This window comes from Amphiura filiformis, chromosome 12, assembly GCF_039555335.1.
Source record: "Amphiura filiformis chromosome 12, Afil_fr2py, whole genome shotgun sequence".
In the NCBI taxonomy this organism is placed as follows: Eukaryota; Metazoa; Echinodermata; class Ophiuroidea; order Amphilepidida; family Amphiuridae; genus Amphiura; species Amphiura filiformis.
Genome location: NC_092639.1, coordinates 12692363 through 12715743, shown reverse-complemented (window position 1 = coordinate 12715743; position 23381 = coordinate 12692363). Strand labels below are relative to the sequence as shown.

Below are 23381 nucleotides of genomic sequence, written 5' to 3'. Positions count from 1 at the left end.
TTTTTATTTTTTTGAATTTTGACCAACTTCACGAAAAATATTTAAAATTTGGGCGAAAATCTGGCTTTTTAATGATTATTTATTAACATAGGCCTATCCCCGCCTATTTATAATTGTAAATTTAAACTTATGATCTCAACACAAAATTAAGACGTACCTCAAATTTTCGGTCACAACTTTGACCTTCATCTGGAGACTGGCAATCCAAGTTTGGGATCAGTGACCTTTTGGACACTTGACCCCAAAACCCGGTCGTACACTCTGGGTAACTTGTATCGGCCCCCGTCGCAGTTGAGAGATGGTTGCTTGACTCTGATGTAAATTGACTCCTTCACACCCCTTTCAAAGTATCTAGCGTCCCGAAAATTTGAGGTACGTCTTAATTTTGTGTTGAGATCATAAGTTTAAATTAATAATTTACAATTATGAAGTCTACCAACACAGATGAACTTTCATGCTAATAGACCTATTTGTTTGTGATATTTCAAGCGTTTTAAAATTTCAAAATAATCCCATTCAATTACACAGTTGACGATGGAAATTTACTGAATTTAGAGAATGCACGGCACATACCACATGGTTGCTTCTGAACTCTTCAATTTTTGATGGACCTTTTCAGCATAGTGGTTCCATTGAAAATAGATGAAAGTCGCCATGTTTTTGTTGGACAAGCTTTTGTTGTTGTTTACACCACACACATGTAATTGATATTTATGTGTTTGTCTTCTGATATCTCTTCAACTTGATGCAACCAGATATACCCTGGATGCATTCTGTGCTGGATGTGTGGCATGTGTGTTACGTGCTAACCATGCTACTTTATCTGGCTCTTCTTGGAGAGATGTGGGGGGGGGGGGGAGAACAACCATATGTGACTCCTGTCCACAACTGAGCCCGGATGTCGCCAATCATCATTTTTGAGATATTCAACCAAAATATTCTGCTTGAAATTAGCTTTAAAATGATGTATATCATGTCTATAGTACTTGACATTTAAGTAGTGAAAATCAATAAAACAGTCAATAAATCCTTTGTTTCCTATTGTTTATTGTTAAGTTCGATGGAGCATATCTCAATAGTGGCACTGGCGACATCCGGGCTCAGGGTTGCCAAACCCGCGATTTGGGCGCCCAATTGGGCAATTTCCGACTTCCGTCCCGCGACAAAGAAAGTGCTCCTTGATTTCGCGACATTTGGGCTACTTTGAAAATCTCACCCTTGAAATATATTAAATGTTGGGCGATTTGTGACAATGCCGACTTCAAAACTTATTTTTGACCATGATTGCTAATTCTTTCAATGGTCATTCAACAAAAGCACCAAACAACTAGTTCAATAAACAAAAGTTATAAAACACTTTGTGGTAAGTGTGCTTCCCATGACAATGGCACGCACAGGGAGGGGGGCTGGTTAATCGCATCACATGTTGTTGCTCAAGACCACTTGAGCTGGAGGATTATCCTTAAAATATTCCCCTCTAAATACTCACAAGTGGTTTAAGACAACTTAAGTAGCTTCTTAGATCTTAGTGCAGCGGGTGCCAAGTTTCTACTTCAACATAAGTTTTTTTTTTTTCCGTTGGCGGTTCTTTTCAAATATAAAAATGTGCAAACACCTAAATGCCTACCGCATATTATTTTCTTTTGAAATAGCATGATGATCAAAAGTACCACTGACCTGGCCAAAGATCCACGGACCTGGCCATTTTGGGGTTGATTATAAATATAGGCCTACATGCACATGTTGTTATCACTCAGCTGAAGGCAAATTTGTGTAGGCCTATATATTGTAATGAATGGCATGTCTATAATAAATGTGCTTGTTTTCCTGGGATTTTTTTAAAATAATTTTTGTTCGTTTGTTTATAATTGTTTCAGCATTTCCCCAAAATTAAAAAGGTAGTGCAGAACCCCGTCAAAAGTCAACATTTTATTTTCCTTGCAGTTTATTTTTTCTTAAATTTTTGAAAAAGTTTGTTAGTTTTTCATTATTTCAGCATTTCCCCAAAATGTCACGTGTGTTTTCTTGCAGTTTAAACATTTTTTTTTAGTTTTATTAGTTTATAATTTATTTCAATATTTCCACAAAAATTCACAAATAAATTTTTCTTACAGTAAGCCTATAACAAAAAAATCAGTTTTTGTTAGTTTTTTATAATTTATTTCAGCATTTTAAAAAAAAATAGAAAGAAAGGGGTGTAGAACCTCCTGAGCCGTCTTTTAATTTTTCTTTTTTTTAAACTTTTTTTTTCATTTTTTGTTAGTTTTTTTTAAAATAAAATTTCAGCTTTTCCCAAAAATTCCAAAATAAAGCGGGATGTAACCGCTCCTAGCCCTTCAAATCGACTTTTTCTTCCACTTTTTTTTATTTTTTTTATTTTTTCATTTTTTTTATTTTTTGTTGTTTTTTAGAATTTATTTCAGCATTTTCCAAAAATTCAAAATAAAATGGGGTGTAGAACCCCCTAAATCGACTTTAAAATTTTGGGCGATTTTTTGGCTATTTAGGCGACATTTCAAGGCTAATACCATGACTTGGGCTAAAAGTTTTGGCAACCCTGTCCGGGCTCAGTTGTGGCGAGGAGTCACATATTCTCAGTGTAGTCTTATAGTCCTTAGCATTGTACAAGCTATACTTTACTGGCTACATTGATCAAATTTTCAGTAAACTATAAAGGTATCCTAACAACTCCTTGCACCCTTACAACCATCAAATGCCACACAAGTAAGTGAAAGATAATTTAAACTAATGCTACAACTTTAAGCTGTAGCATTAATTTAATTATCATTCACTAAAATAATTATTTAAAAAAGCTGATGTAAGTTTGATTGAAGCTGTTTTAGACCATGTTTTTTCTGCATAAAATCATAAGTTTATTGTTAGCTGGGCAATGGCCAGCTCTACTACAGCATATCTTACTTGGGACACTCTTTTTATTTATTTCAAAACAGCTTGCAGCAACATTGCTTCTCTCCAAGTAGTGGCCCAGCTCTAGCCCTAATCTGACCCAGTTCTGACCCCGTTATAAACAGTTTGCAGCAACATTGCTTCTCTCCAAGTAGTGGTCCAGCTCTGGCCCTAAGCTGACCCAGTTCAGACCCCGTTAAGCAGTTTGCAGCAACATTGCTTCTGGCCAAGAAGTGGCCCAGCTCTGGCCCAAAGCTGACCCAATTCTGATACTGATACTCCTGAAGCAGCGTAGTCCAGCTATGTTTATGGGGCAAGAACTGCCCTAGTTGTGTGTGGGGGTGTGTCTCATATGCTAGTTCATCTAATCATCTTGTAAAACACCTTTCCTATCTAACTAATTTGACATTTTGTCTTGTCTATTTTTGCTTCATCCCAGGTATTTCATGGGGGAGAATAGCAGCACTAATCACATTCAGCGGCAGGTTAGCATTACACTGTGCAACAAACAACTTAGAAATGCTGGTACCCAGTGTAATAGGATGGACAGCCAGATACATAGATGATAAATTAAGAGACTGGATGGAAGAAAACCAAGGATGGGTAGGTGCAATTATTGGAATAGCCAGGCTGTTCTTTTTAACATGCTTACCTTCTGTGGATGAATGCAACTCATCGTATAGTGGTAGAAAGGTATGAAATGGCAACAGAAATATTCATGGAGCATTTCACTTTAGCAAGTCATGAAATCCAAATTTGCCATTGCTATACCCTAATTTATGATGACTTCTAATGGTTCCATGCTTCCTCAGAAGGTATGCATTTTGAAAAACAGATTCTCCGTATGGTTTTTGGTCAAATTGATTTCATTGAAGAAGGAAAAAGGAAAATTTAACACAATATTAGCATTCTAGTGGAGACTAAATAAATGACAAGCTCAATATCCTTTTAAAGAGAAAGCCCCACCAGAGCAGTTCTTCTGGGGTGAACCAAACCTGCCTGGTTATCAAATTAATCAGTGACAAAGTTATCTCTGAATTTGACAGACCTGCTAATTGATGCAATAACATTAAAACATCAATTGGCGACTGTCTAGAGATAACATTTTCACTGAGTAATTTGATAACCAAGCAGGTTTGGTTCACCTCAGAACAATTACTCTGGCGGGGCTTTCTCTTTAAAGTAAAATATACCTAAATATGATGCAACATGTTATTGACTTGAATTAGATACAACCCTCTGCATGATCAACTTATACTTGTATTCAAACTGGACTAACACATTTATTTTGATTTTCCTTTATATTGTTTCGAGTTGTGTTGCACTTTTATTATTTCAGTCTTGGATGCTTCTTGGAAATATATTTCTTTTATTTTGCATTTCTTGTAAGAATCTGAATTTTCATTTGAAAATACAATACAACACATACAAACACAAATTTTTAAGAGAACAACAATATTTGCTTAAAATATATGATTATAGATTTATAGTCACTGTATTATTATATAGCTTGTTTTTTGTGTTGAATCATATTTCTGCAGTAGTTCATGCATGCTGGCTTATAGGGTGTATGGCAACAACATGTCTTGGCTTTGCCGTCTAGTTCTGTCTTCTTCCCTCTCTTTATGTTACCAAACTCTGAACTTAACAATTAAAGAGGAAGCCCCACCAATGTAGTTCTTCTGGGGTGAACCAAACCTGGCTGGTTATCAAATTAATCAGTGACAAGGTTATCTCTGAATTTGACAGGTGCTAATTGATGTTTTAATGTTATTGCATCAATTAGCACCTGCCAAATTTTCAGAGATAACCTTGTCACTGATTTATTTGATAACCAGGCAGGTTTGGTTCACCCCAGAAGAACTGCTTTGGTGGGGCATCATCTTTGTGCTGAATTTTAAAGTCATTTGCTAGTTGTATATATATTGAACATTTACTACCATGATGAACTGATAGTCGATGCTCATAATTCTGTTCATCGATCAAACAGCAGTAACTGGCAGAGAGTAACTGGTAGCAATTGACATAAAATTCAGTTTTAATCCCTTTCATTTATGTAGCTCACATTACTGGTTCTCCTTCCAATTTACTTTTTCCATTCCCACAAAGTAAAAAAGAAGTTCCAAATCAAAATTATGTCACTTAAAAATAAATAGAAATTAAAGGGTTTGAACAAGTTTGCTTAGACAAATAATTCTTTCAAGCTTTTTGTTGGACATTTGCATGAATTAAAAGACCAAGCTCACCACATTTGAAAGTTTGATTCGTCTGATGGCAAAATCATTTCTGAATCACACAGTCCTACATCCGAATTGTGCATGTTCACCTCCAGTAAAATAGCTCTTCCATTTTGCATGATTAAACCCAATTTAGTTCATCACCCAAGGTATTCCCACCTACCTTTGCTCATCTATAATATTTGATACTTTTATTTTGCCTCCTGGTAATTACTTTCGCATTTAACTTAATATTCTTTGTTTTTAGATTACCCCTGACCATTAGCAACCATTTTATCACCTATTGAATGCTTCATATAATTTAAACCTAGCCCTAGGTTAAAATAATAACTTGTTTTTTAAATTGAAAAGAAATCTCAACAAACTAACATTCATGTGTAATAGAGAGAGCCCAAAATTAGAACCGGTGCATATCAAACCGGTGCACTGATCTCACACACTGATAGGGGATCCAAAGTGGATCAACATCTACCAATAATAATACGTTAATTTTGTTGATAAGAAGGATTTTCTTTTAAAGGTGGGTGACCCGAATTCCAGTCTCATTCCGCACCCACTTTAGCCCATTAAAATCAAGATTTTGGTATCTGAAGAAAGCGTATTTTTTTCTGTTAACTATAAGCTTGGAATGGGCTATTCAATTTAAAATCCACACTACCCATGTGGAAGATTTTGGAAATATCTTCCACAGGGGGAGTATGAATTTCAAATGGAATTATGCATTAAGCAGCTCCATTTGAAACTCACCCTCCCTCATGGGAAGATTCAGATTGAATGTTTCTCAGAGGGTGTATGAAATTCAAATGGAGCTGCTTAATGTGTTCATTCCATTTGAAATTCATAGCCCCCCTTGTGGAAGATATTTCCAACATCTTCCAAAGTGGTAGTGTGGATTTTAAATGGAATAGCCCAATCTGAGTGTTTGGTGATTGCTTTGGTGATAGGAAGTACTATTAAATAATTTAAAACAAATTCGCCCACTGGCCTTAAAAATTAAAGCTAAAAATCCAACTTTTATTCTCTTCCCTGTGCATCTTTTTCCCCCTCTATCTACCTCTATCCTTCCACACAGGATGGTTTCATGGAGTTCTTTGATGAAGACAGATCGCAACAAAAAGCCAAGGACACTGTCGCTGCCATTATGAGTTCAGTATGCAAGTACGCTGTATTTGGTGCCGGTTTAGTGGCATTAGGCTGCTTGCTTATGAGGAGATAGCTAAGGGTGCGAGTAACAGGGGTGATGTAAAAAGGTTATGTGGTATCATGGTTGGGTATTGAATGGAGTGGAAGCCAGCCTTTATACAGGATCATAGTTTTAACAGGTTTTTTTAACCCAAAGAATGAGTCTTTTGAATTTCTTAAATATTTTTAAGCATATTTTTGATATAAAGCCTAAAAGCGTCATTGAATATTTACAATTGTTTGGTGTAACTTCTGAAATTTATAAAACTATTGCTACAATGGTGTATTCCAATTTGAAATCAATGCACCCCCTGTAGAAGACATGACCCTAATCTCCCACACAGGGAGTGTGAATTTCAAATGGGGTTACCTGAATGGGTGACTGAGTGACTCTAAATTCACACCCTGCATGGGAGATTAAGGTCATGTTTTCCATGGGCTGTATGGATTTCAACTGGAATAGCCCAAATGGTGTTCTATATCACATATTCTCAATTTATGATCTGATGGCTTACACTCTCTATCAAATATCAGACCAAAGGATACCAGATAGCCTTTGGATATCACTAATGTGTTACATTATCAGAAACCAAAGTATTACACTCGGCCTTTGAATCTCCACATGCAATTAGCTGTACATATAAAAACTCTGTATCCTGACATCATTTTTGCTTTCTCTTCCCTCATTGATGGTGCTTCACATATTATTTCACGGAAACGCATCCATTCCTGCGACGACATCTCCCGCCGCCGATGCTGCTGTTGCTATGGCGACCAACAGGAGGGTTTCATGGAGTTTTTTGACCGAGACCGAGCGAGAGAAAGAGGGCATGAACACTTATCAGAAGTTATTGGCCAAGCTCTAAGATATACTGCTGTAGGTGCTGGTATTGTTGCGGGACTCGCAATGTTTTTAAGACGATGAGTAAAACCAAAGGGGCTTTTTGAGCTTCTACCAAAAAAAAAGTGAAACATGAAGAATTGGCATTAAAAAGGAGCAGTGGATTCCAAGAGAGCCTAAATTATGTGCATTTAGTGTTGCAATGTTTAACAACTTCTACTGCTTACTAGTTGCCCGTACCAGAATCCGTTGAAATATATTCCTTATCACGCGTCATCGGTATAGTGCATTCAGTGTTAACAATGAATCAAATTCACAAGCGCAATTCTCAAGCCACAACTCATGAAGCCCTAAGTGTACAATGTATATAAATTTGACCTAAATTGTATGATAATAATGCCATGTATGTATGGGTCCGTGTTTAAATTAACAATTACAGAAATGGGCAATCGTAAGATGTGCTTTGAGAGTTGGGTTGTGTCAATTGTATAGGCCAGTTTAACAAAATAATGCACAGAGAAAGTATGTCTACTCCATGATGATGATTTTATAGGTTTATTGTGTGTTCAGTATGCCCATACACATGGACTGATCTATGTGATAATGCTGCTGGGAGGTGAACCATTGCATCCATTCCGAAGTTGAGGCTGACATCAAACCATCCAGTGATCCATAAAAGGCAGGCATTGCTGGATACAATATTCTGGTGTTTGAAGACTGCTTTTCCAAAACTTGTACAGTGCATCATCATAATGTTTCTCATTTACTAATGTTTGGTCACAACTAAAAGAGCCATTTATTTAGATTCCTGAGATGAGATACAGATGATTCCCTAAAATGGTTGATGCTTTTATAAACATATTCCACAATTCATATTACATCATTACTGAATTTACTTTAACATTGTAATGATTCGATTAAAGTAAATGAGTAGCATTGGGATGATGGAGTGGACGAATTTTGGAAAAGCACTCTTCTTGTCATTTCACAAGTCATGGAACAATACAACAATGATCGTCTGAAGTATACGTACACAGTGAGAAGCCTACATCTTGTAGGTATAAGTAAGTCAAAACATGATAAATAGTTTGGGAATCGATCAATTTACATGCATTTTGGGCAAACCAGCTGTAAATGACAGGTCCCAAACTTCAAGCACCAACAGAGTATGATGATATATACATAGTCAGAAAAAGGTTAAGATATATCCATTTGTGTAATACACTATAAAAGTTATGGAAGTTGTCACTTGTCAGATGTTATGCGTGTAATTGTAAGGTTGATAGGCCTGAGATGGGCTTCACCAATATGTGTGATGCATCGCTTTACCTTTCGTAAGTCCAACCCCCATTGTATCCCTAACATATAAGTCCTATAGACGAGTTATGGTGGGTTTTGGACTTCCAATGGGTTAAAGGCATTATGATATATTGAAATTGTTAGTGAAATCAACCAGTGGAATTGTACCTTTTGATCAATAGATATCAGGGGCGTACCAGGGCCCACCAGTCAAGGGGGGTTGAATTACAAAATCGTCCCCCTGACATGTTACTAAAATGACTTTATCGGGAGAAATGTGCGCTAAAATTTTCCAATTTTAAAGCTAATTTGGGACAATTGTGGCCTAAAATCGGGCCAAAGAAAGATGAATATTACAACTTTTGGTAAATTTTGTCCTGGTATTTCAAACTTGTTCCCCTTGCCCCTGTCCCCCCATTTATTACGCATCTGATCAAAAGCATTAATGGTGTAAAGATGTGTTACAACATTAGGTGAACCAAAGGGAATTAAGAGTGTGAAGTCCATATCTCGATGTAGTAACCATGGCAAAAGCATACATTTACTATCGAAAAAGAATGCTTATAACGAGAGTTTACAATATCTTACAGACGGGAGTATAAAGTAATGCAACGCATAGCGCAAACTTGTAGACTAGAGTTTGTTGACTTTATGGTCAAAGATGACTGCACACCCAACACCTTGTGTACTCATCTCTTTCAATCCCGACTCATGACTGTTATCCAAGGTCATGATGAACAAAGGCATATACTTGAGATGTGTGACTTAAGTATCAGGCATAGCACTTAATTACGACAGAGTTGTTCAACCGTGTCCCTCTTATGGAGCCATTTAAGGAGCTTCTACTCTACATGTTTGCGTTGGCTGAGGCCTATATGGTAATTGAAATAGTATTTAAGGTATACTGTTTTAAAGTCATGGTATTTGTTGTATGCCATAGGTGTTCGTAATATATACTTGAATTGCCTGTTGTTAAGCAATCAATTATCATCTGGTCAGTCTGAACTCTGACAATGACCCAAAAAAGGTAGCGCAATTACAAAAGATAGACACAATCTTTGACGAGATGATTTATGCTTCGATTCAGATGAGATCAGGAAGTGGATTTGAAAAATAAAGTCTGCAAAGATTTGTGAATTGTTAACTTTGGTTCGGAAGTTTCAACTAGATTTTCAGATCCCCATGAATTGCATACAACATAAAACTTAATACGTATAATGTCATTACTGTGTCGTAAAGAAAATACAAGTGAAACTTATTTATCTTGACTTCCTGATGCAGATTCCAGTATGGAGATCACTAGGATCCAGAACATGCTCAACTATCAGGGCACGGTTCTTTAACCCCAATACATCTATACATACATTGAACGACCTCTGAAAATTGGGGTACAAAAACTCATACCCTGCAACTTGAGGTCAAATTTTGCACTATGATTGTTTAATTGAGGTTATTGAACTATGCCATTGGAATGAGTGAGATGATGTGAAACCGGGTTGCAATGAAAGCCGTCAAGCCATCATTATGTTTTCCACTGTATGGGTGTATTTCCACATGCAAGAAACGGGCTTAATTTGTATAAACCACAAGTTTACAAGTCTGGACCTGGCTTATACTCTAATGCATTGGTAATGGACTTGGGTTATGGTTGATGGATGTACATGTCCAAACTGACCATTGATACACAGGAGTGGTCAATTATTCATGTAATTGGTCAGCGTAACTGCTCAATCAATTAAAATCACAGGTGTTTTAAGGCAAGTCAGGTGTTGACTTGTGCATCCTACTGGTCATCTAACAGCATTTCTGATTGGTTTATAACTTAAAATGCTCATTTCAATCATCAATTATGACTAGGCTTTTAAACTATTTACGGTCAAACTTGCATTTGCAGATGATCTTATTAATACCCTCCTTGATTGGTTCAAAATTGGACACAATTTTCACTTTGTGTCGGCAGGTGGTTCTCATGGGATTAAATGATGACACAGACTTTTGTTACAAGTGTATTCACTGTATGAAGTGAAGTTTCATTGGCTCAGTACGACCATTTTGGAAAATGTGAGTTGATTTGATAATAATCTGCCATCTAAAATGTCGTGACAATAGTATTTTATCAGAAAAACTGATGACTGGTGACTGTTCCACCAAATCACTAGTCTGGACTTGTAATGCTCTGAAAAGTCAGATGTGGTTGCTTTAGGTCTTGGAAGAAAGGGAATTATCCTCTTTCTTCTTCCAAGAAGAGAATTATCTCTTTCTTCTTCCAGGAAGAGAATTATCTCTTTCTTCTTCTAACTTTCTTCCAAGGTTAGGTGGAACAAAAAAGAAATGTTCACTCTAAAAAAAGGATACAATTTACAATTTTTTTTGTGTGTGTCATCATATAAGCTAGCATTTTAACCTTGATGCTTGTTTTTAATAATAAACACTATGATCTTGACATTGAGCAGTGACATCATTAAATTATGGAAGGTAAATGTACTTTGATCCACAACATGCTCATCTATCGGGGCACAATTCTTTAACCCCAATACATTTGTACATTCATTGGCCGACCTTTGAAAATTTGGGTACAAAAACTCATACTCTGCAACTTGAGGTCAAATTGTGCACTATGATTGTTTGATTGAGGTTATTGAACTATGCCATTGGGATGAGGCCATTGTGGTTCATAGGGATACTGGCATTCAGTATTATAATAACCACATAATGATGTTCCATGTCTATTTAAAAGTATTAGTTTTTTGCATGTGGAAATACAATCATAAGTCACTAGGCGTGCTGAATATATTCAACTGCCTAGTAGGTACTAAACAAAATGAAAAGAGAAAATACAAAAGCAAAAACAACCAAAAAAAAAAAAAAGCAAATAATTTATTTTTTACTGTAGCTTAGTTTTAGTCCTAGGGTTAACTACATGACCATACTATGAAAGAAGCTGTTGTTACAAATGTGTAATGTTGACACATAATTTTATGATATCGTACCATATCTCGCTATATAAAAAAATAGCGGGTCTTATTATTATGCCTTTGTTGAATTTTTTAAGCAATTTCCTCTCACGTGTATCCATAGAAACCCATGTCATTGTTACTATGTAGAAAAAAAAAATGTCTTGGCCATTATGATATTAATCAAAATAGTTACATTGAAATTTGTGTGAGTACAAATAGTAGATGTGTCCATGCATGCTACATCGTTAGTTGTGAAAGTTCATGATTTGATCGCTTGATTTGAGTGAGCAAATCAAACTCAATCAAGCATCACTGATTCTGTGCATGATGGCGAACTTGTCATCTTAATGGGCTGTCACAGTTAATATCCATACACCCCCTATGGAAGGCATGACCTTAATCTTCCACACAGGGGTATGGATTTCAAATAGAGTCATCTATTTAGGTAACCCCATTTGAAATCCACACCCCCTGTGTGGGAGATTAAGGTCATGCCTTCCATTGGGGGTGTATGGATTTCAACTGGAATAGCCCAATTTGTGACAACAAAGCTATGTTATTTATTTGTTGTGTAAGGGGTATGAAAATTATAAGAAAAGCTGCCTTGTAGCCAAAAATTATCACATGTTTATTCTTTCAAGCCCAAGCATTGCTTACAGATGACCTATTTTTAATAACTAATACTGATGTTAAGTTCAAAACGAATATTGCATTGCAAGTAAAGGGCATTTTGATGTGAACTGGCTACTAAATGCAGTGATTTCTGATAGCCCTATCACTTTGAAGGCAGTTCATAAATAATAATAATAATAATAATTCTGTATGGACTATAAGTAACCATTGAATCAATCCTTTGTATGTGTGCAAATAGAACCATACTTCGATACAGCATGAGAATTTTCCGGCTTAGCCTGAATTTGGGCTATTTTGTTGTCCAAATTTATGCATTTTTAAGCTTGAATTCACATGCTTTTTCAGGCTATTTTTTTAAAAAGCCATCCTCATGCCTTTTTGAAAAATATACAAGATATATAGAAAATAAAAACCATGTTTCCGTAATTTGATGAAGACATTTACACAGTGGGAAGAATCCAAAAACTATCACATCACTTGTTTCCCAAAGCCATTGCAAAATTGTAATAGATTCAGGTAGAACTGGCTCAGTTACCTCGGATCACGATGCCCCAATTGTGCGCACCGGGAAGCGGTGGAGACCGAACGCGTAAAATATGAAGTCGCAATATGTTCAGATTCTCAAAACCAGGATGTTCATAAACCCGCTTCAAGCTCACGACAGATTGGACCAATCAGTCCCAAGGCAGCTATTATAATTTTCATGCCTCCGTACATCTGACATTATAGAGATGCACTTTTGACAAATATCTCTATCAGACAGCGATACTATGATGACATTGACAAACATCTGATGCAGACATCTTGTATATGATTGTCATTGGGCAGGAAAAATGTTGTATGTGTCATTGGCCCCTGAACATGTTTAAAGCAAAACCTCCTATGTAACTGGTTGGCAGTTTTGTTTTAAACATGTTCAAGGGCCACTAACACATAGGAGGTTTTTCCTGCCCAATGATATGATTGTCATTATTCGATGTCTGAGATTGTCATTGTCACTCTGTCTGGACGGCTAATTTTGTTTTCTATAGTGTGTAATGTTTCTTTCTTTAGATGGCTGACGAGGTATTCATCAATGCCCACCGCACTCTTACAAGCAGTTATAAATGGTATATACATGTTTTTATTCTGTTTAGGTATATGTACTTTTTGATGAGCACTCAACTCAAAAGGTAGTACGAGATAGGGCAGTGTAGAAACCTATACTTAATGATTCGACTGTGATGATAGGTGTTGATATTATAAATATAGAATTGGATGGTTTTAATTTGCAAGTCTAGTCCTTCATTGAAGTGCATTACTGTGGGATAAAGTAAAAGCCTCAAATGTAATCCGACAGTGCTGAATAGATTTGGGATATTCAAGTTGAAATCCATACACCTCCTATGGAAAACATGACCTTAATCATCCAAACAGGGGGTGTAAATTTCAAATTGGGTTACCTGAATGGGTGGCTCCATATTCATACTAGCTGTGTGGGAGACTAAGGCCATGTCTTCCATAGGGGGTGTATGGATTTCAACAGGAATAGCCCGATACAGAACTCTGATTTTCTTTGTTTTATTTAATGTTGTGTTGATAATGAGAAAATCAGAATATTGCTGTTGATCAGGAAAGCAAGCATGTCGTCATATTATTGATGGCATGTTGTTAATGTATACACAACCAAACCCCTCCTTGCAAGGTTACCCATTCTGAACCACTTCATCCATCTGTAGTGTCAACCTGTGCATACATGGTGGTATCTTGTCATAAGTCACAATCGCAAAAAATGGCATGTTGGGTAATTCCATGTAGCAAGCTTTAGTTCAATTACTTGGCTTTTTCGATTTTGATGTTGATATCCCAGAACCAGTGTTTGAAATAAAGTGGGTCCCTCAGGGCCAAAAGCTGGTGAAAATCACTGTGGTCTTGAATGGCCCTTAAGATTTTAGCTTATTTCAAACACTGCTTAGAATATATTGTTAAACATTCTTCAACATTTAGTGGACTTAGTTCCCACATTTTGCCTTTCCTAATTGATAGCCCTGAAAAAGATAAATGAAGTAAACTGATGAACAGTTACATGCCTTCAGAGAATTGTGGCCATGGCATGCAATGATTAGGAACCAGGGTATCTATGTGGTTACTATGTGTACATTAATTGTGGTGTCATTTGAAATGACCTAGGAAGGATGGGTTTGGTTGTTTATATATAGATCACATGCCTAAGACAAGCTATAACAGGTTGTAGTCACATGTACAGAACATAACAACATGATCGTTCGACTAAGCCATGTGATGTAATCGGCTAGTCAAGGCTGTGATCTCAAATTGTCCCATATAACAGGTCTCAGGGTTACAAGGGAAGTGTATGGTCTATGGCATCCGCCACTCGGATGTGTAATAGACCATGACCATGTGATGATGATGATATTATTATTATGTCTTACTTATTGTATTCAGCCAAAAGTGAACTTGTTTTGAATTAATGATTTGGGCATGACATACATGTACTTGTTCTCGGCTGGTTCGTTCATTATTATTTTAGTAAATAACAGGTGGGATACACTAGGATCCACAACATGCTCATCTATCAAGGCATAGTTCTTTAACTCCTATACATTTGTACATTCATTGAATGACCTTTGAAAATTTGGGTACAAAAACTCATACTTTGCAACTTGAGGTCAAATTTTGCACTATGGTGGTTTTATTGATGTTATTGAACTATGCCATTGGGATGAGGCTGTTGTGGTCCATAGTGATATTATATTATTGTTGTAACTTAATTTCACAAAGATATGAGCCAACATCTGAAATTTCAGTGTCAAATCCAGCACTACAGGAGCCTGTTTTACAAAGGCTTGCAATCCATCTTAAGTTTGATTTAAAAAAGAGTAACCACTTTAAAATCAAAATTGATCACAAGTTTTTTGGGAAAAGGGCTTATGAGACTGATCTTTATTTTAATTTACTAATGGTTAACTCTTATCGAATCAAACTTAAGAATGACACTAAGTCTTTGAGAAACAGGCTTTTGATGCATCAACAATCTTTGTTAAAATTAACCCAACTTTTTTTAAATCCTCGAACACCTGAAGTCCAGAAACGTGTGAAAATATAAATGAATACTATTATGATGTCCATATTGAGGAAGTACCTGAATGCCAAGCCAGAGTAATTTTGTACTCTAAAGTGAAGTTTATAATGAAGTTGTTAGCTATACAGGGTGACCATCAGTGGCGGCACCACGGGGAGGGGGAATGCCCCAGTCAGAACTCCTGCCCCCTGTTGCCCCCCAGTAAAAACCAAATTCTTTAAAATTTCCACTTTTTTGCTGCAAAATTTTGCACAAAATTTGTTGATCCCCCCCTGAAATTCACTTAGCCCCCCCCCCCCCCCCCATGCCTCCCTCCTCCCCGAAAAAATTCCTGGTGCCGCCACTGGTTACCATTGGCACAAGTAGCATCAATACTGTTTGATAAGATGTATAACTAGTGTGTCATTTGTTATGTTTTTGTTATACAGTTCTGATGCCAACTGTACAGGTCAGAGTAAAGGTCAACCTGGTTAGCTATTACATAACCCCAATTAGTGTGACTAATAACCTAGTTATAGTAATTGGGAAGGAATATTGTATCCCAAAGTGAAATCTAGTGTGTTTTATACAAATGTGTAAATTACGATGTCAGCTTTATAAAAAAGGTTCTGTATAGAAAAACAAAATAATAGAAATCCATCTCCTGTAACCAATCTGTGGGTTTAATCCCATGAGAACTACCTGCCGATTGGTTAAAAAGAAGTTTTCATTATCAATTGGCCCAATCAGCAACATAGTTAGAATAATTTAACCACTCAAAAATTGGGGAATTATTTGCAAAGCTTCATTCTGATTGGTGATTAAAGTGAAAATATCATGTAGTTGACCAATCAGAGATAATGTTAGATCGGCAGGTAGTGCTCAGGGGGTTTAAAGAGTATGATAAAGGAATAGAGATAGTCGTATATGGAGTAGATCTGATATCATTCCAGTTTTCATTATTTTTTTGTCATTATTTGTGTGTGGTATGCATCTAGCCCATAATGCTTACCTATGATAACTGCTGTCAACCAGTGATGAAAGTGGCTATACTCTATTTCACTATCTCCAGTCAGCAGCACTAGCTTTGAAGTTCAGTGTTATTTCTTGTGTGTACATAATGCACCACTTTGATCGTGCGTGTAAAAGTATGTACATGCACCAAGTAAAGCTAAGCTTACGAAGAACACGGTGAACCTCGAAGCTAGTGCCGCTGATTGGTGGAGGAAGTGAAATATAGTATAGTGTCCTATGTTGCAAGTTCTCAACTCGAATCAAATCTCAAAAGCCATCACTATTTTGTTGGCGTGATGAGTTTTTAAAGATTGATAGGTGTTGATATTACTATTAATACAATACGAAAAAGGCTCACAAGTATGATTTCAGACATCAGTTTAAACTGTTCAATGTTGGGAGGCTAAGCTGTTTCATAGTCATAGTTTTCTCATTATTTGGTAGATAGTGTGGAAACAATCCTTTCTACTCTTCCAATGTGGATGGTCAATTCGTAATTGTAAAGAAAGTTCAAATTGTAAAGAACTTAAAATAAGTTTATTTTGGGAGAATCGTGATATCGCTTACCATAGATCAACATTGAACCATGTAAACTGGTCACTATCTATTGTTCAAGTGGGTTCAATGTAGACGGCATATAATACAGGAATGATTGAAAATGAAAACAGATATTTGAAATGTGTTTGTGTGGCAGTACCTTCAAATTGATGAGTAAGCAAAATGGCACCCGATGTAAACAATTATTCCATGTAGTTGAGAGATCCATTTTGCTAACCAGCCAATTTGAGGGTTATGCATTGTGTATTTTCTGATTTAGCAGACTGAAATATTTATTATGTACCAATCTTGCTTTGATCAGATTCTGCAATATATCATTGTTTTCCTGTGCTAAATGTGTAGGAAGAAGAGTCGCTTGTAATAGTTGTACTCTGATTTTTGTTGGCAAAACTTTGGATGACAATTAAAGGTACATTTCGTCTCTTAAAACAAATGTGTTTTGTGTTAAGTTTTATCTTATTCATACAGCTGATTGGTAGGCATTTTTATGATGGTATGATTTCCAATCAGCAGTTTACACGCCAAGCTTAAGGTGTGGTGATATTAACAGGGCAGATTTACCTTTTTGGGCGTCAGGCCAAAATTTGGAGGCCCCAAACTCACCGTGAAGGCATGTGCACTTAAGTGGCCAAGTTGTTTGGTTTAGGTGTAAGATCGACAGTTGCGGCGGGAGCATTACAATTTAGAGGAAGACAAGCATAGATTTTGGAAGTACATTTGCGCACGAAGCACCCAAAAAATTTTGATTTCAAACTATTTTAGCCCAAAATAAGGTGAATTTTGCTAATAACGAACCAATGCATGTGAAGCGTGCAAAATTGTGCAATTTTACCCTATTTTGGTCACAAACATGGTGTTGTTGGGCCAAAAAAGTAGATGTTTAGGGCCCTAAAATTTGGGGGCCCATCTGGCCCAATGGTAAATCTGGCCCTGGATATTAAAAGTGATTTGCTGACATGAAATACCAGGTGACTCAAAACCAAGTTGGAATATTTGTATGAACAGTCAGTATGTTTTGTTTAGGGTGAATTGCCATTACCTGACATGGTTTTCTTGACCCACACGCCAACCAAAATGTAACTTAAAGCGAACTCTACCCCTAAATCCTTATCCTATCCTTAATCCAAAAAAATCATAGCAGATCAGGGGTCCAAAAAAACATTTAAGACGCTTCGTAAGACTCAAAATCCATCGTAACTTATGCTTATGATGCATCATAACATCAATTTCCTAAAATGTTTTTGATCACTACTTTCCATAAGGAATACAGATTTACTACAGGGACCCTTCATAAAGTTACAAATAGTAAAAGGGTATTCGTAACTTGCTAAAGGTTATGTAAGTTATGAAGGGTTCAAAGTTAAGTGAAATACACCCCCCTGTACTAGAAATTTAGGGTGTTGGTGCCAATGAAATACTTGATAAGAATTTGTTCAGTGCTTCTCACGCTAACAATGTATTGACATTAAAATCTGTCAAAACTTAATACTCCCAAGATATCCGATGTGTGTTGCAACTCAGCGGTATGAGGAGGTACCAATACTATTCAGTAAATTTTATCTTGTGACTTTGACCTAGATAGAGTGGAATTGACATCCAGAAAGAAGGATATTATGCAATGTAGGATATCCGGGAAACGATAGCTCACTTTGCTTGGCTTCCTGTCATCCTGTGATTGATCTGGGTAAAATGGGATATCATACCCTAGATATTTCTATCATTAGGAGTCTAAATGGTATCACTTCCAGTAGGTGTAGTTCAGTAAACCATATTCAACAATCATAGCTTAAAATTTGACCTTAAGTTATAAAGTATGAGTTTTTGTACCCTATACAGTTAAAGGTCATACCATGAATGTATAAACATATTGGGGTTCAAGAACTGTGTCCTGATAGATGAGCATGATTGTGTATGGTGAAATGAAAGATGTGCTTGTGTTACAATGCCACTGGATAATATTCTGATCAGTTTTGGTTTGAATTTGAACGATAATACTGAATCAAGTATTTTGACAAATTTGATAAAGTATCAGGCATGAGAATTTTCAGGCTTTTGCCTGAATTCAGGCAGTTGTGTTGTCCAAATATACACATTTTTTTTCAGCCTGTTTTGGGCCTTTTAAGGTCGAATTCACATGCTTTTCAGGCAGTTTTCAAAAAAGGCATTCTCATGCCTGAAAGTATTCCAACAAGTATCGGTTCAAATTCGAACAATGATACTGCATTAAATATTTGGTTCAAACTTGAAAATAATAGGTGACATAAGAAACAAGTGCAAATTCAATCAAGAAGCTGGTTGTTTGTAATGTTTTGTGTGTTTTGTAATACCGTAAAACCTTGTCTACAATTGTGTTTTTGATGAAAGCTAAGTTAATACGAAACAAGCGTGAATATGCCAATACAATAGATTGGTCTTACAATAATACTTGTTTGTATAATAATAATAAGAAGAAGAAGATTCAGAAGCACTCTATATGCTTGTAGACGAGGTTTTACGAATAGTACCAAACAAACCAAAATTTTACACTATAGGTGCATGTTAATGACTTTACCCAGATGCAGCATTGCAGTTTAACATGAAACCTCATCAGTAGAGAGTATTACAGAGTCTTGCCACTGGTAGGAAATTGGTCATGGGAGATTATTATGGATATGACTCGCGGCCCTAATTTGGTAAAACAACCTAACTCGAAGATAGAAGTTTTACCTAATTAAGGCTCTGCTGAAAAATATTTAGACCTGCTTTGGTGAAAACCCCGAATTTTAGGAACACAATAATAAGTTGGACACTTGAAAAAAAGAAATGACATGAAGGCTTTTAAACTTTTTTCAATACAGTCCTAATTAGGCATAAAAGTCTATATCGAGTTAGGTCGTTTTACCAAATTAGGGCCGCTCGGATCTTGTTGTTGGGTAGCGTCACCTGTCTTATATTGGATCAAGCTTATCTGAACGTGTTCACTTTATACAAAAAATGTAACAATTTCTACTGGTAAATAGTTCCAGTAAGTTGAACACACAGTTCTTGTAAGCTTAATGCTTCTTTATAAGAAATATAGTGTTGGTGTCAGGAAAATCCTTAATAACCCTACTTGAATGAATCTACATCAATTTTAAAATCTCTAATAACTTGACTGATACGTTGTTTGATAGTTTCACACGTACCAATGTGAAATTATTAATTTACATAATTATTGATAATTGGAATTGATTATCAATTATTGATTACTAATTGATTTAATTATATAATAATCACTGCCCAAAAAATCATGTTTTAGGTGTATAGTAATTACAGCAGGTGCTTGATGTATATTTAATATTATTATGATCAATATTATTGATTTTTAATCAATTGATTAGTTATTGATTTATATATTGGTTCCCATGACCTATCTATCCTATGTCCCTTGTGCCATATTATGTTTGTGAGCTAGAAACCAATGAAGTTAACCACCTGAATTGTGTATAATTACAAAATAAAACTGCAGAATATACTACAGGCTCAGATGATAGTCCCATAGCTTTTTTTGATTTTTTTTAAATTTCAATACTTCATATTTTGGTTTATGAAAGTTCAGAATTCAAGAATTATTCTAGATATGATTCCATTTCACAGCAAGGCTTTCAGTCAAATTTAAGTATTTTATTTTTAGTTTCTTATTTCTGAAACTGTAAGAACCTCTGGTTGTATGATGACTGTTTAATTAGTGCCATGATGCTTTTTTTTAATTTATGAAAAGTGGGCAACCTTGAGTTTCGCCACCTGAGAAGTTGACTCCTAGAGCTTACAAAATTAATACAATTGTTACGAGCTTTGCACTGTGACTTGTGCATGTGTAAGTTGTATGACGTCACAGGTGGTAAGATACCAAAACTGTTTGGATCAGTCACATTTTGAGAGATTGGTCTATATTGGCACATATTTCCATTTATTTTCTATTATTGTACTATTGTAGTGTTTAATTATTTATTTTAAGCCTGTACAGCTCAAATGTTAAGTTAAAATGTCATATAAATAGAAATACACAATTTAATTCATATCTCGAGCTCTGAAGTCTTTTCTTACAGAAACTTTAAAATGTGTACTCAACTTATAGAGTTACCAATACCACTTCTAAATTTAGAAAGAGTCGGTGAAATTAGTAAATAATTTCTCTTTAATGCATAAGACTAGAGGGTAGTAGGATGAGACTTGCAGCAGTATTATTTAGATAATTTTTGACTAATATAATGTGTTTTAAAGAAAAAGTATAAAATTGATAACATTTTGTAAGGCATACATTTCTATAGTCATTTTCTATTTGGCTACATGATGTTGTAATACTTGCAAACAGGAATCTCATGATCAGAATCACACGATGACAGCACCTGATGTAGTGAAGTAATAAGAAACCTGGTCTGAAATATGACGCTCATGTTTGTCTACAAATCAGTAATATTATTGTAACCAAAGGTAACGTGAGAGTGGAATCATGATAATTTAACGCTTCAAATTTTTGAAGTGAAATAAGTGTGACGGAGTAGCACACATGGCTTTTTCACAATAACGATACGAGGGGAATTTGAAATTAGTTTTGCCTCTGCAAACTAACCATTCTGGCTACATGTGTGCACTTTCTTTGCAAGACTTTTTGGACATTCTGAAATGATTTAGAATACTACATGGCATGTAAGAAAACATAAGCAATTGCTCTTGTCTCAGACGGTGCCCATAGGCCTATGGTAGCCCTTAAAAGAGTTTGCTATCCACCCTGTCTCTAAATTGTTATGTATGTTGCAGCCGCCATACTTCCACCCATCCATTTCTTACAGACCTGCCAACTGTCCCTCATTTTGAGGGACTGTCCCTCATTTGGGGTTTACCAAAGTAAAAATGAGGGACAGTCCTGTTTTCTGTAAATTTCAGTGATGGCAAATTTAAATGTAAGAACAGCAGAAAATGATGAAAATGTCACTTTAAAATTTGCTATTGCATTCTTATTAGTCTATTGTGATAAATTCAGACCTGCAAAACCTTCTCTGAATTCTGAATGTATTGGACACCTCAAGTCTTTGAATTTGTCAGTACCTGGTTTGTGTACATGTACAAAGTTTTGGTCTCAATGTCCCTCATTCTGACTTAGGTAGGTTGGCAGGTCTGTTAATCATCAGTCTATTCTCTCCCTCTGCACTCCTTCCACTGCTCCTTGATGCTGTCCTCTTTTCTGATTACATGACAAGTAACAAAACTTTTTATTTCTGATGGTACTCCTCCAGTGGCATGTTGAATACCATTTAAAGCACAGGAAAACCAAGTAGGATATTAAGGGCGGGATTTGGGTGGTTTTTTTTCAGTTCTTAAGCCACTCTTTTTCAAAGCAACTGTTACGAAAACTGCCATGTACAATGCAAACATAGACCACACTGAAGTTATATTTCTTATGTAATTTAGGTCAGTATATTGATTCTGTTCAGTAAGTCTTGGAGACTGAAATATACTAATAGTGTTTCCAGTGAAGTGTCACAAACTAGTGTTGTGTTTGTTTTTTGCAAAGGTATAAATCATTCAGATAAGATTTAAGAGCTTCCATTTCTTTTTTGATTTCCTTAAATATTCTCTCATGGCCCCTGAGAATATTTGATACAATGAAGGATCTGATGACGCTGTCATGAACACTTTGTTTATTGTGCACCCAACATGAGCTTTAAGTTTTAGTGAGTTTGCGCAAGTGTAAGTTTCGACTTGATTAACATGCGAATGAACATGCCTATTCAGTTCGGGGGCACTCGTAATAACCGGACGTCTCTGATTTCAAAGACGGGTCAGTGATTTCACATACGGGGTCTGTGATATCACATACGCCGAAACTTTGTTGACAGTTCGGCACTAGATGCAGCACATCGGAACGAAGCTGAGTGTATTACAATAAGCTTTCCTATGTTTAGCAAATATCTACCTGTGCAAAAATTATATCTATCTGTGCAAATTCTGACAAATGGTCCCAGAACACACTTAGATTGTAATGGCTAAAATCAAATGTTTTGAGGTAAAAAAAAGCCTAATTGTACTGTCCAATTCATGAATTGGATAGTAAAATTAGCAGGCACTCAACATTCTCAACTTGGGCTAGCTACAACCCTGATAAGGCCTATACACAAAACTATTCCCACTGCGCTGGCACGCTTCATCAAAATAACTTATATCGCTTTGCGACTGGGTTTTGAAACTAGGGAGTATGTGATTTATGAGACGTCTCTGAAATATGATACTGTAAGGTGACATGACGCTTCAAGAGTATTTGATATCAGAGACGTCTTTGAATTAGCAGTGCCCCCGAACTGTATTACTAGCTAAACAAAGTTGATCATCACCCCAAATGTGGATATTATAATTGCAAGGTTGCTTACAAGTTTATTGTTACAGTTGAAATGGAAAGCTGTGCTCATAACCACAACTTACTCTTGATGTTGTAATATGTTGTAATATTCTCATGGTCAGGAAACTGAAAGTTGCATCAAAAGGAAGCTCCCAGTGGGTTAATCCAATTAAAATCCATACACCTATAGAGGCCCTGCATGAAATTATCGATTGGCTCCAAACAAAGGATTTGAGCCGGTGCCCTTCACCGTAGTTATGGCGGAGTGCAGTCCATTCAATCAAATGTTGTCATCAACCTATTTGATCGTAGTGCAGGGTTATGTGTGTGAGACGAA

General features: G+C 36.2%; 1 protein-coding gene across 1 annotated transcript in view; it reads left to right on the top strand.

Moving 5' to 3' along the window:
* LOC140165809 (bcl-2-like protein 1) overlaps positions 1-8169 on the top strand; it is a 59447-nt gene extending 51278 nt beyond the window's left edge. Inside the window, 2 exon segments of the mRNA XM_072189132.1 lie at positions 3347-3510; positions 7108-8169. Of these exon segments, the coding sequence (XP_072045233.1) occupies positions 3347-3510; positions 7108-7251 (308 nt within the window). The 3' untranslated portion in view covers positions 7252-8169.
* The last annotated feature ends 15212 nt before the right edge of the window (positions 8170-23381 follow it).